At 34.7% G+C, this 14,637-nt stretch overlaps 2 protein-coding genes across 3 annotated transcripts; both read right to left on the bottom strand.

Moving 5' to 3' along the window:
• Nucleotides 1-314: 314 nt before the first annotated feature.
• On the bottom strand, nucleotides 315-5,423 carry LOC107866509 (peptidyl-tRNA hydrolase ICT1, mitochondrial). Its single transcript, XM_016712549.2, has 7 exons — nucleotides 4,755-5,423; nucleotides 2,106-2,165; nucleotides 1,942-2,024; nucleotides 1,165-1,229; nucleotides 1,053-1,086; nucleotides 855-925; nucleotides 315-739 (listed from the first exon to the last, which is right to left on the bottom strand). Exons 1-7 carry the CDS (start codon nucleotides 5,065-5,067, stop codon nucleotides 649-651), a joined length of 717 nt encoding a protein of 238 aa, XP_016568035.2. The 5' UTR covers nucleotides 5,068-5,423; the 3' UTR covers nucleotides 315-648.
• Nucleotides 5,424-6,309: 886 nt separating this feature from the next.
• Nucleotides 6,310-12,633, bottom strand: LOC107866519. Of its 2 annotated transcripts, XM_016712561.2 has the most exons (8): nucleotides 12,474-12,633; nucleotides 10,844-10,977; nucleotides 8,137-8,598; nucleotides 7,842-8,008; nucleotides 7,673-7,753; nucleotides 7,491-7,566; nucleotides 7,324-7,416; nucleotides 6,310-6,781 (listed from the first exon to the last, which is right to left on the bottom strand). In XM_016712561.2, the coding sequence occupies exons 2-8, from the start codon at nucleotides 10,902-10,904 to the stop codon at nucleotides 6,561-6,563; spliced, it is 1,161 nt and encodes a 386-aa protein (XP_016568047.2). In that variant the 5' UTR covers nucleotides 10,905-10,977; nucleotides 12,474-12,633; the 3' UTR covers nucleotides 6,310-6,560. The 2 variants fall into 2 exon arrangements, with proteins under 2 accessions (XP_016568047.2, XP_016568052.2); XM_016712566.2 differs by lacking the exon at nucleotides 10,844-10,977.
• Between the last annotated feature and the right edge of the window lie 2,004 nt (nucleotides 12,634-14,637).

Genomic DNA, 14,637 nt, shown 5'->3' with positions numbered 1-14,637 from the left:
GATGGATTTTAATTTTTTTACTGTTTGACCCGGCCAACGTCAAACCCAGCCCTTAGCTGGCCCGCAACCCGGTTAAAATGGAAGGGCCGATTCCAGATTGGCCCAACCCGGCCCATTTGACACCTCTAACTCCCACCAAAATGGGGAATGAGTAGGGTAGAGTGTACATAGTCGTACCTTTACCTCAAGGTGGGGTAGAGAAGAAGTTTTTGACAGACTAGTTCAAGACAACAAATATGTAAAAAAAGACGTAATAAAAGTATAAGAAACAATAGGCCGCGCAAATACAACACCACAAACGAGACCTCGACACATAAAAAAAGGTGGGTGCATTATCCTTTTTTTGTAACTACAGAAGCATATTCACCCAAAACCTACACTTACCCTATCCAATATCAACATCTTCATAAAGAAAAAGGAAGTGCACCATCCTTTCCTCTCAGTAAATCCTGTGTCTAGATTCTTTTAGCTAATCTGCTATATAAGTTATATCAACTTATCAAGAAACTCTCATCTGAAGGACATGGCATTCTGTACTAATTCCTCGAAACATTTTCGTATCGTTCAATGTAGGACAAAGGAAATGATCAAAATGCTAGGAGAATTTGGTATCAAACTGCCTGTGTTGGACATCTCGAGTTCATGGAATCAGTCATAACTATCTCTGCTTCTTCGCATAGCCTTCTTTTGTGACTGAGCCTTCTTGTTGTCAAGCCGTTTGCGCTCCCCAATAGCAGCCCTTTTGCATGGGAAAAGGAGATTGGTCATTCCAGAGAAGTATAAGTTTGCATGAAATACAATGAATTGGTATGTGAAGAGTGCATAATATCGGCAATTGGTTAGAGAACGCTTACAACTTATTTATTCTTTTCACTTGCTCTTCAGATGGAGGTGGTGGTACATAAGAAGCAACATCAATTATAGCCTGTGAAACGGAGATTAATGAGCTATTCATAATACACTTGTATATTGTTGGAACAAATCTACTCACTGAAACATCATCTGACACTCAAAGACGGAGAGTCATATAACGAATGTTCCTTAATGAGTACCTGTAATTTACTCAAAGCATCTTCGATGTTACCCCTGAAATGAATCGCAGCACACAATCAGGTCTGCGACGTTGACTAAGCAAACAGAAAAGTATAGAGGGAAGAGGCTAACTTCTGAGTTCTTGTCTTTGTTGAAGAGATCACAAGCTCTCCATCCCTATTTATCCGATTCTTTTCCTGTTTAGGATATTAAAGAACTTAGCTGAAGTGTTAGGTGGCTTGCTAAGATCATAATAAGTATATGTAAATAGCAATAAATTACACACAACAACAGCATAATGGCCTTTTCACTAGATAGATTTCCTAATGGAACACCAAAGAAGTGTCACCAAAAGGTCTGCTTTAGTAAATGATAACGAACGGCAAATAGTGGTTAGCAATAGAGCAAGTCCATTAATCAGATATGCGAACGTGTACAACAAGCATCATTAATCAGGATACTTCCATCACATATTAGTGGATCTAGCAGCATGCAGGAAAGTTATCATCATCTGGTAAAGAAGTCTTGCCAGCAGTCCATAGCCTATTGAAACTATATTTTCCCAAAAGTGATGGTGGCAAAGTATCCCTTGAAACCATCATGAAATCATGATGGATGAGTTATTTACTTTATACACCATGAGCTTTCATGATGGTGAATGAGCAAAAAGCAGACTTGCTGCCTCTCTCTCTCTTTCTCTCTCTCTCTTTCTCTCTCTATATATATCAGAAACCCTTCTTGCAAATGATGTAAAGTAGGAAGAACCAAGAAACAAACTTTTAACATTCTAGTACCAATTTACAAAAATAGCTAGTTAGACGAAATGAAAACTGCAATACTACCTGATCAAGACCACAAACTTATATTTATAGAGAAAGCATAAACAGCAAAATACAGATGTTAGCTCACCATTTGCAAAATCTTCTCTCTGACTCTGTCGCTTAACCAATAAGCATTTTTAACATTGAACCGCATATCCACCTTGGTATTTACTGTAAAGATACAAGCTTCTTGAATAAAAAAAGGAAATGAAAACTTAGAAGGAAATATTATCTTCTGAAACTGCACCAGACCTTTATTGACATTTTGACCTCCAGGACCTCCACTTCTTGCAAAGCTAACTGTAACATGATCTGGACCCAAAAAATAGAGCAAAGAAGAGCACCACCAAAAAGATATTAGTTTTTCCAATTTGTTCACAGATTTCAACAAATACAGGACATCCTGATCAAGTTAAGCTGAATAATAATCAGAAACAAAACGTTTACGTATGAAATGAGTAGGAGATTGCCCGTGCTCATTTTTCGACGCCCACCCCCCACCCCCTTTCTTTCCTTCTCTTAGAAGAGTAAGTTAAGGAGATCTTTTATACGTAAGTATAAGAAACTTGGTCTTGCTTTTTGAATATGCATGAAAAGAAAGCTTTTGATGAATACCAGATAGTCCAAGTGGTTGTTTTCGGCTTTCAATGAGCAGAAGAGCCATATCAAGCAATTTTATACTGTAGCTGATACAACATTACAACTACTTTCTGTCCTAAGAAGTTAAAAAGGAGATCCAGAATAGGTTTAACTTGGCAGTAGTCTCTTTAATCTTACTCTAGCGGTGGTGCAAATTTGATTAGTATCTCCATTGTCTTTGACATTGATATTATCCAATACGCATTCTTTTTTCAAAACAATGAAGGTGGTGCTTGGACTAGTTTGAGCGCACCTCAACTATTCCACCGGGTTAAGTTACTCGTACTCTTCACTTTCGGTGCCGCACCCGTGTCAACACGACATGGGTGTGGGTGTGGGTGTGGGTGTGGGTGTGGGTGTGGGATCTGTACCTGTTCTGGTCAACCGATTTTGGGTACTTCGACCAAAATCGACCGGAAAAGTTCGGACAAATTTAAGAAATTTTGTAATCAAAACAAAAGCTAAGGTGACATTGAAGAAAATGGAATACCTTGTATATAGAAATTTCTATGTTATTGCTTTTCTTTTTATCTCCTTCCAAGATTTTCTTCTTAAACAATATTTTCTCCTCAATTTTTTCATATTATCACATAATTTATGTTTTATAACTCTATTTTTAGATATTTAAATTATTTTTGACCGAATCCCCGCACCTGTATCCATCCCTAGATCCATATCCCTGAATCTTTAAATTGAGACCGTGAAGGATCCGACCTCTAGATCCGTACCCATATCAGACACCCGCACCCGAGTCCGAGTAACTTAGCCACCGGGTACTTATTTTTTTCTACTAGTTCGGTATATGGCAACTCTACTCACCAAGTCTTAGGCTTATAGTCATATTCTAGCATTCCCTTTTTTTCTTGTTCGGAACAGCCGTGTATTTTAACATTTGTGGCTACTCTGTACTAACCTACTGCTCTATGCTTCACATACAAATTCCTCAAAGTCATTCTACTGAAAACCACAAATAATTTCTAGACCAAGTAAACAAAGACTACGGACCATAACACAAAACAAAAAAAGAGCCACTGAAGAAGTAACCCTCTCAGCATGACACAAAACTCATAGGATGATGCTGATCACCTTATCTTATAATCCAACTTCCAATTTAACACCACTATGGCTAGCCATGTCGACATCACTTGTAAGTTGGTATACATAGGGGTCGTTTGGGCATAGAATTTCAGAATTCTACTTCAGTTTTCAGAAATTTGAAAAACACCAAAAAGTTGTTTTCACTCCAAAATACTCAAAAAACTTCATAAACAGCTCCAATTTCCAAATATCAATCTTCAGTTTGAAAAAAAAATCTACTTTTTTCAAATACTAACAATCTTCATGGCCAAAAGCCCCCTTATACACATTTGATTTCAAGAACACCATCTCATATACAATCAGTAAGTAAAAAAAAAAGAAAAACATAACATTTGCATAACCCTATAATATTATCAAGTACCGACACGGAAATGGAAGTGAAAGGATATCAATTGCTCAACAATGGCTCCATCCCAACCAAGTTATATAGGCCACTGGGGCCAATCTCAAAGTGAGATAATACACGAAGTCATCAACTAATTTTAAGAGCCAAATATGTTCCACTTGTACTAGGCACAAAACATAAGCAGACACTCAAACTTGACCTCAACTGGCATGTAAGCTCCTTACCTCTCAATGAAATATTCAAGAACAAATTCGACTTTGAGTATGCACATCTAGGCACCTCAACTCATCTCCACACACTCCAACTCAATCACGTAGGCACCTCCAAAATTTATCACGTAGGCACCTCCAAAATTTATGTGCCACTTCAGCATCGTGTGTTTAGTTGCCCATAAAGACCAAGTTAAGGAGTCTGGATGTGCACTCTCAAAGTTGAAGAGCGCTTACGAGCCAGCTGAGGCGAAGTTTGACTGTCTGTTTATGCATTATGCCCTTATACTACAGTTAGTTCATTCACATAATGGACCTTCATCCTCTGAGAGACAAAAACAAACGCTAAAAGTTGTACAAAAAAATGTAAATTTTACAATATAAATGCCCTTCTACTACAGCTACTTCATTATATAATGGAGCCTTCATCCTCTGAGAGAGAAAAACAAACGCTAAAAGTTGGAAAAAAAAAAGAAGAAGTAAATTTTACAAGTTTAAGTCTTCCAACAAATTGAACTCTTAACTTTTTTTAAAAAAGGAAACCTCATAGTACAAATTCCAGGCATTTTCAGTGAACTGTGAGATTGAAACAGAGGGAATTGAAAATACCAATAGTAATCTTAGGAATAGGATCATTCCCCGCAGCTTGAGCTCGCTCCTTAGCTTCATATAACAGCTGTTGAACCTGAGCAATTCTCGCCGGAGACTTCTTTCCGTCTTCAGCGCCGCCGTCGGACGCCGCCGCACACCTTACCGGAGTAATAGAGAGACGCCGTGATAAATTCCGATGAGTTAGCACGACGCGCGCTGACGGAAATGGTGGTGGTGAGATATGGATGAAGCGAATAACAGTTGGCAAGTGCATTGACGGACGGAAAATACCCCGGACGAGAAAGCTTGTGGTTGTTCTGAGTGATGCCATTTTTTTGGGAGTGGAAATTGAAGCCTGGCCCCAATTATGGTTATTTTCTAGGCCACTATCTAATCATATTAGTGGATCATTTGCACTTCTACCACTTAATTAATGTAACTTAATATAGGTTTATATATTTATAGGATAATTCTAACATAATTGATGAAGTTGTTACTAAGATGTTATAAAATTATAGATAATATACAGAATAGAATTGTATATAATAAATTTTTAATGTCCGACCCTCGCATCTCACGCATAGAAAGGTAATGCACTGAGCTGTTTCTTTTCTTTTTTTGTCTACAGATTATGTCTCATACCCTTGCACAACTTTATGTCATGCTAGGCATAAAGACCAGTCATTCGAAAGGCAAATCATGCAATTGTGCATGTTATTTGCCAATAAATTTATTTTTTGTGGCCCATTTTGGAGCAAAACATTCACTTTCATTTTGTTTTATTATCCAATCTTGTTAAAAGACATCAAGCTACTTGGAGAGGACCATGAAGACGCTTTTCATCCGGAAATATATAATACTCCCTCCGTTTAAAAAAAAATGACCTACATAAAATTTAAAAAAATAAAAATAAAATTAAAATTTTATAATCTTAAATTAAAATTATATCAAATGTATCAAAATGACCTTTAATCTTCTAGCCCTAAACATACCATGTGAAAAGTTGAAATTAAAGTATTGTAAAAAAAAAAAAAGAAATCATTATTTGTTAAATGAACTAAAAAGAGAAATAGGTAAATGGAGGAGTATGAAAAAGGATTTTTCAATTTAAAAATAACAAGGTATTGACAGAAGAAGTTTAACTGGCCTTGTCCTTGAACGTAATTTGACCTTAAAAGTTGATTCAAGTTAAATTAGCAGATGAGAATTACTCAAAATCATATAAAGAAGCCAAAACCCCTTTCAAAGCAAAATACTTTTTAAAAAAAAATGAATTTTTCAGTTATTTTTATCGAATTACTGTACTCTTTGGCTACCGAAATTGCACATGAAAAAATTTGTTTTACACCATTCTTCCATTCTCTGAAGGATCGTAAGAAGAATGATACCCAAACTGACGCATATCACAATTTGAGGTGAGGAGCGATTTTGCCTCTTATTGTGCCTGCCCGGGGCTGTGTCCGCTAACCCGCGTCGTTGATGGAGGTAATGGATGCCGCCCAATTCTGTAACCAAACGTGCAAGAAGCAGAATAACCTGCTCTATTAAGCAGCAAAATGTATACACCTGGGCATCAACCAAGACTATAAGCTACTAATATTAAGTGATTACGTTCAAGATCCCTGACCAATCTCTCTCATACCACCAGTCAAGGCGGTAACACATTACAACAGCTAGACAAATTTGCCACTACATTGCCAGCAGAATTATTCGGTGGTAGCATGTAGGAAGGATAGAGTGCATAGAGCAGCTATGTATCACTAGAGTAGCTATATATAACTACATATATTGGGAAGCAGCGTCAAAAATTTTGCAGCAAATGCTTCAACGTTTCTTCGCTTTATCCATATTACTAGCAGTAGTGGCCTTTGAAGAACCCATAACATTGCCAGCAACTGTTTTTGGCCGTTGTGAATGCATTACATGGGAAGGGCCAGCTGCATTCCCTACCCCTGGTCCAAGGTTCCCTGAATGGTGCGCTTTCTCAGTCGAAGGAAGTGCCCATCCACCCCTATTTGCACCATTCTGGACACTGCTCCCAGACCCTAGAACAAAGATAAAGGAGCATTCAAATGTGCGGAAGACTAATACAACACATCATAAAGAAATTCCACCATCTGGCAGTAACAGGTTTGAATATACCATGTCCATTTCCACGAGATATACAATTATCTTTTATCGAAAAGAAAAGGACTCCCGTTATCGAAACCCAGATATACCACACAATGTGAATAAAAGAAAAAGGAGAGCTTGGTTTGATATTCAATTACCTTTATGGAAAAGAAAAGGACACTCGTGATCCAAAACCAAAAATATCACACGCTAATTTTAATTTTAATTTTATTGTTAGCTAAAAATACTCACTATATCATTCAATTCCACCTAATTGTGAATAAAGAAAAAGGAGAACTTGTTGGTTGAAAATTCAATTATCAGTCTCAAGTCTCAACTAGTAGATGATATTCAATTATCTCCATGGAAAAATAGGGGGAACATAACATCAACCTACAGAACTTCATATTAAAGGAATTTTACACAAATGGGATGGTACAAGACAGAATTGATATATTTGTCCGAGTATACTTACCAGTATCACCTTGTAAATTAAACCCTCCATAGAGGCCAGGTAGCTGATTTCTAGCTTTTCCTTTCCAGGTTTCTTCAAATCCATCAAGTTCATCTACCAAAAGACACATTTCATTCAGAAGCAGTTCACAGGAACCAAGGAATGGGGACCTTTTAGCAATTACTTACTTTCCTCAAGGTTGTGCAACGTCTGCATGGTGTCCACCCTACCGTCTGAATCAAGTTTACGCAACAAAGAATGACCCTGCATTAACAAACTTCCAACCAAGTTATTTAAGCACAAAAAAGAAGAAAGGTCTTGTGAAATCAAAAAAATAGGTAATTCTATCTTTACTGTCAGGGAAACATACCTTATTATGTATTCCCCTTGAAACCCTGTGATTTGCTTTCCCAGTAGCTGAATTAGCTTCTTTACTTTCCTCAAACGTCAGCTGCAAATCCAAACAAACAATGAAAGATATGGCAAGGCCATAGGAAACCCTAGTTCTATAGTCCTATAAGTTCTTTAGAATCACTTACTCCATCACTTCCAGTCCTCCTGGTTTTGGAAGAAGTGTAATAGTTGCCATTTGCACCACCATAAGAGACAGTAGAACTCTGAAAGCTAAAGCTACGAACTTGAGGCTGCCGTTCATTATTTGCTCTCTGGAAATCATTCTGGAACACCATCTGCTTACTCTTCCTCTCTGCAAAAGCAATATATCATTCATCAATCAATATCTATACAAGCCAAAGACCTTACAACCCTGGAAATGAAATTAAATCATACACACATTGACACACAATTAATTAATTGTAACAGAACTGTGCTCACCTCCTGCTTCATCATCTGGATATTCAACAAAAGGATCAGTTCTTGGCCTAACATGCTTTCTCGTGTTCTGTTTCCTCTCTTTTGGAACATCATTTTCCTCTTTCTCATCATCAGAGTCCAACTCCTCAATAACAAGGCCCCTAGACCTAGGCTGCTGGAAGGGAGCAGAAGGTTGTTGGGAGAGTGCAGAAGGCTGTTGGAAAGGGAAAGAAGGTTGTTGTTCTAGAAATCCAGACATGTGCGAGTCCATGACCGGGCCTCCCCTAGGACCAGAAGGGGTCGACCCAAAGATGCCTCCAAATGGGTTTGTGAAGAAAGGATCATCAAATGGGTCTCTGCCTCCAAAAAAACCAGATAATAAACGCCTCTGATCTCCAAATCCGCCAAAACCACCGAAACTACCAAAAGAATTACCAAAATTGGAAAAAGGGTCTCTGCCTCCCTGCATTTTCAACTTTTGGCCTGAAAATTTACCAAAAGGTCGTTTCACTCAGTAAAATGTACTATAAACAACAATATCTTCATGCACAGTGATGGAAACAAACAAGGTGATATGACCTAAAGCCCAAACAACTCGAGCAAACATTTAGACTGTAAAGAAGCAACAAAGTTATTCTGTAATCCACTATGAAACACTAAGAAAGTGAAAGCTATACAAGTCTTCCCCTCCATATAGTGATGTCATCTGTCCCTTGCTACTTTGTACATTGAAGCTCAAACGTAAGTCAACTTTTTGACTTTTGTAACAGAGTGAATGCTGCTAAATATAAGCACACCTATTTGCATATAAACTGCATTCTATATATTGCACTATGCATGCAAATCTTTAAAATAGTGTTTCAGTTCTATCACAACAATAGTAGACTATAAAATCCAAGTGGATACAATCTTCCAACTGATTTCCCTTCTTTTCAAACCAAAAGATATTAAACATTTGGCTAAAGTCGGAGAGTCAACTGGTGTGAACAGAACACATTATAAGGTGTTGATCCTTTCTTAGAAGTATAGATACTACTACACAAGCTAGCACGACAGACAACCCCACCAATTAGTCAATCAACAATTAGCCAGTGCCTTAATCTCACAATTGTGGTCAACACTATACATTCTGCTATATTCAGTCTTAGTTGATACCAGTACTGCTGAGTAGTTTTCTCTTGTTAGACAAATTGGATTTCTCACAAACAAGAAATTCTCTAAATTTAAGACTCGTCCTTTGGATGTGATACTAAGTGCAATGAAAACTAATCCCTAAATTCAACTAGTCGATATTGTTTATATGAATCCTTTGATTCCATCATATTCTACTTCCGCTAAATTTTATATTGATTGCTAGAGATTCTACGTTTACCTTGACCTTTTGGTACTTTTGATCTCATTTAATGGTAGAAGAGGTTTTCTCTCAACTTATCCTTTTTAAGTGTTAATTTCGCCCGCATCTGATTGTAATCTCCATTATCCTCGAATCTTATCCGATCTTATAAGATTGTACATTTGTTTTAACACATTGTTCTAATGAAATTCATCCTGTGGATGGATTGATCTAACTGTACATAGTTTCCATATTGCTCCAAATTCCTATTTCAATTTTGAGCTACTTCTGATCAATTTAACAGTCTTCTAAAAGATTAAAAAATAAAACCTAGATCTGAGAAGTTTGCATTTAGCACAACACTACCGTTCACTCTCACTTCCCCAGAAGATAGACATCCCATCGGGAACTTAACTTACATTACGTATACACAACAAGAGCAAACCCAGTGCGGTCCCACAAGTGGGGTTTGGGAAGGTGGGGTGTGCGCAGACCTTACCACTACCTTCGTGGCGGTAGAGAGGTTATTTTCGATGGACCCTCGGCCAAAAAGAGCGTTTTTCAAAATAAGGATGAAAAATATAAAAGAGAAAAGAATATGAAAACAATAATGAAACTATCGAAGAAAAGAAAAATATGGACAACCACAAAAGAAAAGATTGCCACAGTAAAAGAAACAATAATGAATCTAATTTTGAAAGAGTAAGGTAATAATAGAACAACAATATTAGTACTAATAAGGAGGAGGGAGAAAATAAGGTGCTCAATAACCGACTTCCTATTAACTACTAACTTTCTACACCAATCCTTGAGAAAAATAAGTGTGGCTAAATTTGAGAAATAAATTCCAAAATTTCAAAGTAATCACTAAGAATCCTAAATCATTATAATAGACCTAATTAGCAGATTACAACTAAGTATGTTTAATAGCATATCCAGTTCAAGAACTTAAATGAAAGTAGTCTAGACCCCTAATTAAACAATTGAAGACAATAATAAATGAAACTAATTACCTTCTTCGATTAACCGAGCAAGAACCATAGATATCAAGCATAGAATTAATAATACATCTTAAAGAAGCATTCTAGTAAAATTATAAGATAAATCCCAAGTGGTCAATACACAAAGGTGCAAAGAAAAAAACACTCAATAAATTGATACTAATGTTGTTATGCAAAAAATAAAAAACACACCCCTGCATAGAAGAAAATTGTGCACCCATCTACCAAACAAGATGAGATTCTAATCTTACTTTTATGAAAATAATACGTAGTAAAACCTAACTAGGAAACTTTAAAGTTCTAACCTAGGAAAGCATATAAAAAATTCCTAAAAAGAATAGACTTTGACAGGAAAAACAGGTAAAATTAATGTTACACTTCTTCCCAAACCTACCTAACGAAACAAAGAAAGAGGTGACACTTCTTTTGCTCCAAAACAAACATCTAACATGCATGTTTCTCAGCCCAATTTAAGCATGCAACGGGGCTCAACATGAGATGCCATGTGCCATCATGGATACTATCAACCTACTTATTGGAAAAAGAAATATTCAAGACCACATATATTTGTAAAGGTGGAAAATAAGGATGTGTACTGATGGGTCATAAACAACTGTTGGTAAATAGTTAAAGTCATATTAACCAATCAAGTAAATCACAAAATACTAAAGTGTAATAAAAGCTATGAGGAAAAACCTTTATGGTGAACTGTTACTTACTCAAGTACTTCTCCATAATTCAACTCTTTGTCAACTCCCTAGTTGGTCTCACAAATCAAGAAAATATCATACATCACAGTATCTAGGGAAAAAATTACTACCTTCGATTAATCTTCTAGGAAAATGCTAACAAACAAATACATAAAACATTAAACTTGAGAATGAAAGTGCAAACCGCCAATACAGCATATGCTAACAACAAACAAATATGGAAAACGTTAAAACTTGAGAATGGAAGAGCTAACCTCCAATACAGCATATACCAAAATTCTCTCTTTTACATACAACATAACTAACCCCGCCTATCAAGAACAACCAAACCCCCCCCCACAACCACCAAACACACACCCCACCACCACCCACCTAAAAAATAAACCACCACCCCCACCGCCTTCCTCACGGCAAGTAGAGGTTATCAATAAACGAATTTGGGTTACTTCAAAATGATAGGGCTAACTACCAATACAACATATAACAAAATTCTCTCTTTTTCATACAAGTTACCTAACGCCACCTATCAAGAACACCCCCACCCCCCCACACACCACCTTCCTCGCTGCTAGTAGATATTATTAATCAACGAACTCGGGTTACTTCAAAATGAAAGAGCTAACCGCCACTACATCGTATACCAAAATTCACTCTTTCTTCATACAATGTACCTAACCCCAACAATCCAAAACAAGCAATCACACACACACACCACCACCAAAATACTACAAAATGAAAGGGCTAACCGCCAATACAGTGCATATCAAAATACTCTCTTTTTCGTACAACGTACCTAACCCCGCCTATCCGACTCCTTTTCATACAACGTACCTAACCCCGCCTATCAGATCCGCATATCAAAAACAACCACAACTCCTCCGAAAAATAAAGTGGTTACACTTCCTCCTAGCTAGTAAAAAATCTTAATCAATCAACCCTACCAATAAATAAACAATGAGAAAAAAACAGGAGATCGTAAAACATAACATAACGTAAACAAAGTTATATAGCTAATTATTCCAGTTAATCAACAAAATCCTCCATTTCTATAATCTCAAAATTGAAATATACTAAATTCATCATTAACAAGCATAAACCTATTCACCTAATCACCACGATCAACTCAAAAAAATTGAAAATCACTTCATTAGATACTTCAATATACAGAAAATTACCAACAAATCAAACCCTAAATTAGATTTCCAACAATAAAAACTATCATCGATAATCAAAATAAACCAAAAAAAAAAACATTTTTTACCAGTAAATACAAGCAAATTCAACCCTAAACAGCGAAAATTAAAGGATAATTACCTGCAATAAACAAAATTAGCGAAGATTTAATCGGAGCAAAAGGAAATTTACTTTGTTTTTTCTGGATATTCGGATGAAAAAATGTAGGTTTTCGGATATTGGGAATCTATTTATGGAAATGAAACTGTTTAATAGCGTAAATTGACGGTTTCGCGAGGAATGTTCTAGTACGTGTCAGTGTAAGGCACTTTTAATAGTGGGCTGGGCTTCTTAAATATGAAGCCCAATCATCATAATGGGCTTCTGAATATCAAGCCCAGTCATCAAAATGGGCTCTCGCTATGAAGACCAAGATCTGGTCCAACAAGTTTATGGGTATATCATGGGTTATGTACTTCCTACCAACTAATTCATGATCTAATTACAATGACCTTATTGGTCTTTTGCTTCCCATGTAACATTTAATTAGCATGGAAATGTTTTCTAGAAAAAGAAGTGAGCTTCTTATTTATTTTTTAGTGTTTTGTATGTAAGTACTAGAAGTGCAAGTCCCGTGTCAGCACGGGCCCAACAGTAAAACATGTGAATTGCAATTTTTAAGTTTTAGGATTTATTTTGGAGTAGAAAGTTTAAGCAGTAGAATATTTTCATTAGTATGATTGAGCTGAGGAAATCACAATTGAAACCTTTTTTTAACCTTCTTATTGAATTTTGCGATCAGAAATATAAAGAAAAAAGAGGTATAAATCTGATGAAATAGCTCAAATCAAATATCCAGCAGGTTATTGATTTTCAATATTACAAAGAATAAGAATCATGTAAACTTACCCAATAAAGAGAATACACACTTTAGATTTGCTGTTGTTTTGTTTAATTATCATTTTTAACACAGGAAAAGAGTGTTGTTTTTTAATAGAGAAGTAAGAGTTGAGATTTTCTTTTGTTTATTTTATTTTTTAAAACAGAAAAATGTTAATTAATACAGAGGAGCTGTTAAAACTTGAGAAAGATGCTACACATATTTGATAGAAAATTTGCTAATGTTAAGAAAGTGCAAAGTGTTTGATAGTAAATTTGTGATAGATACACGTTTTTTGTACCTAAATTTACTTTATTTATATTTAAATTAGTTTGTAAAAATCTTTCAAATAATCTTTATACTTCTTTTCTTTTATTTATTTAAAATATAGTAATAAAATTTACTTATGTTTTATTCTTCTCACACTTTACTACATACATTTTATCTCTTTAAATCTCATTATGCTATTTTACCCTCTTTAAATATCATTATACATTAAAATTATGATTGAAAGAGCTAAAGCAAAAATCAGTCAATTTTTTTTTTGTTAATTATTGTTATTTACAGTACTTTTTATGTGGCACTAATATAATTTTGATAGTCAATCAAATATTTTATGTTAACATATCATTTTGTTATTCTTATTTTGCTAATACATAAATGACTTATAATAAGAAGTGATATAGTAAAATAATCGTTCGAAAGACGAAAATTTAATTTAAAACATTAAGAGTTAATTTCTCATTTTATGTCTATTTTATTTTTTTATTAAATATTATTTATTTTCTTAATACCTAGATGACTCATAATAATTAATTAAGAGCGATTGATTACATTATTACTATAAAAATTAATATAATTTTATCATATCCAATAGTAATCATCGATAATTCACCGGAATAGTATATTAATTAAATACAGAATGCTATATTTGCATATCCAAAATTTGCTATTATTAAAAATTATTGGATACTGCATTATATTTATTTTTCACAATAATAAAATTTTACTCTATATTTTTCTTTATTTCTTTTTAACTTGATACATATTGACCCAACACAAATTTTAAGAAAATATTCATTAGAAATTTATTTTATTAAATAAAATCTATTAATTTTGTACTTTAAAAACTCAAAGTTAAGTTTAAATATTAGTATTTATATATAATAAAAAAATAGTTTTAAAATTTAAATTTACTAAAATGAATAAATAAATAAAAATATTAATTTTTCCATATAAAAGTCAATTAAAATAATAAAATTGATTTACTTTAAATATTTAGTTGCAATTAATTAAGATAATTTTTTATTTTGTCATTATTTATACTGCACCGATAAAATTTTGAGAGTTGAATAGAACTTTTATCTATTTTAAAAAATTATTTTAACTTGTTAATTATTGTGATTTATAATAATTTTTATGTAA

The sequence above is a fragment of the Capsicum annuum genome, chromosome 1 (assembly GCF_002878395.1).
Source record: "Capsicum annuum cultivar UCD-10X-F1 chromosome 1, UCD10Xv1.1, whole genome shotgun sequence".
NCBI lineage: Eukaryota > Viridiplantae > Streptophyta > Magnoliopsida > Solanales > Solanaceae > Capsicum > Capsicum annuum.
This window is presented reverse-complemented; position numbering and strand designations above follow the sequence as displayed.

Excerpts from the sequence above, each read along its gene's own strand:
- LOC107866519 (XM_016712561.2), bottom strand. The coding sequence starts at position 10,904 with ATGCATGTTAGATGTTTGTTTTGGAGCAAAAGAAGTGTCACCTCTTTC. Across the intron at positions 8,009-8,136 it reads TCCAGATGATGAAGCAGGAG|AGAGGAAGAGTAAGCAGATG; the intron begins GTGAGCACAGTT and ends TTGCTTTTGCAG. Across the intron at positions 7,754-7,841 it reads GGAGGACTGGAAGTGATGGA|CTGACGTTTGAGGAAAGTAA; the intron begins GTAAGTGATTCT and ends TTGGATTTGCAG.
- LOC107866509 (XM_016712549.2), bottom strand. The coding sequence starts at position 5,067 with ATGGCATCACTCAGAACAACCACAAGCTTTCTCGTCCGGGGTATTTTC. Across the intron at positions 1,087-1,164 it reads ACAAAGACAAGAACTCAGAA|GGGTAACATCGAAGATGCTT; the intron begins GTTAGCCTCTTC and ends GATTCATTTCAG. Across the intron at positions 926-1,052 it reads ATGCTTTGAGTAAATTACAG|GCTATAATTGATGTTGCTTC; the intron begins GTACTCATTAAG and ends TCCGTTTCACAG.